The following is a 957-nucleotide window of genomic DNA, read 5'->3' on the forward strand; positions in this document are numbered from 1 at the left end:
CCGGCAGACGTTCGGAACGTTCTTCGGGAATGACGGACTGGCCCTACATATAGAGGCGTCTGTGTAGAAAGGATCACGGCGGCACACCATGTAGTAAAGAAGAGTGCCCAGGCTCCAGACTGTTGCGGGCATGTGCAGGAACTCGCCTCCTTTGATGTATTCTGGAGGCTAGTAAATTCGAGTTCCGCCTGTGTCCGTTCCTTTGTAACTCGTAATGCGCTCTCCGCAACCAAAGTCGATTACCTTGATATCAAGCTGGCCTGAACTCTTGTCCCTGAAGAGCAGTATATTTTCTGGATTTGATATCTTTATGGGAGACCGCGGCTTCAAAACATCCTTTTATAGTTGTAACGATGTTTTTGAAGAGTCTTCGGACTTCTACATTCGATAGGTCGTTGTCGTTTTCTATATAATCGTACAACGACATGGACGACGGAATAAGTTCCATTACCATATAAAAATTATCATTGGCAATAAAATAATCATACAGCTTGATGACGCCGGGCACCTTCTGCACCTTCTTCAGAAGCGCAGCTTCCTTCGGGATTCTCTTCCCGTTGCGACGTCTATATGATTTCATCCGCGCCAAGGGCACTTTCTTCAGGGCGACCTCCTGGCCATCGATGATCCGCTTGGCTCGGTAGACAGAGCCGATGCCTCCTTTGCCCAATAGCTCCTGCACTTCGAACTCGTTCAGCTTCGTCATCCTTTCCCAAGAGAGTCTTTGTTTGAGAATGTCCCAATTCCTTGTCATGAATGAAAGTCACATCACACCTTAAAGTAAACACCTGTACTGACTAGTTCGTATTGCGCATACGAATACACACCTTAATATAAGCTTGTATCTACATGTAAAAACTTATGTTCTCTTAAAAAAAACTAATTATGCAGATGCAGAGAGAGAGAGAGAGAGAGAGAGAGAGAGAAAGAGAGAGAGAGAGAGAGAGAAAGAGGGAG

General features: G+C 45.7%; 1 protein-coding gene across 1 annotated transcript; it reads right to left on the bottom strand.

The window, feature by feature from the left end:
- Positions 1-250: 250 nt before the first annotated feature.
- On the bottom strand, positions 251-706 carry LOC143034784 (serine/threonine-protein kinase prk-2-like). The gene has a single exon (XM_076201132.1). It carries the CDS (start codon positions 704-706, stop codon positions 251-253), a length of 456 nt encoding a protein of 151 aa, XP_076057247.1.
- Positions 707-957: the final 251 nt, after the last annotated feature.

The sequence above is a fragment of the Oratosquilla oratoria genome, chromosome 18 (assembly GCF_046742065.1).
Source record: "Oratosquilla oratoria isolate Oo_2021 chromosome 18, ASM4674206v1, whole genome shotgun sequence".
Classification (NCBI taxonomy): Eukaryota; Metazoa; Arthropoda; class Malacostraca; order Stomatopoda; family Squillidae; genus Oratosquilla; species Oratosquilla oratoria.

Excerpts from the sequence above, each read along its gene's own strand:
- LOC143034784 (XM_076201132.1), bottom strand. The coding sequence starts at position 706 with ATGACGAAGCTGAACGAGTTCGAAGTGCAGGAGCTATTGGGCAAAGGA.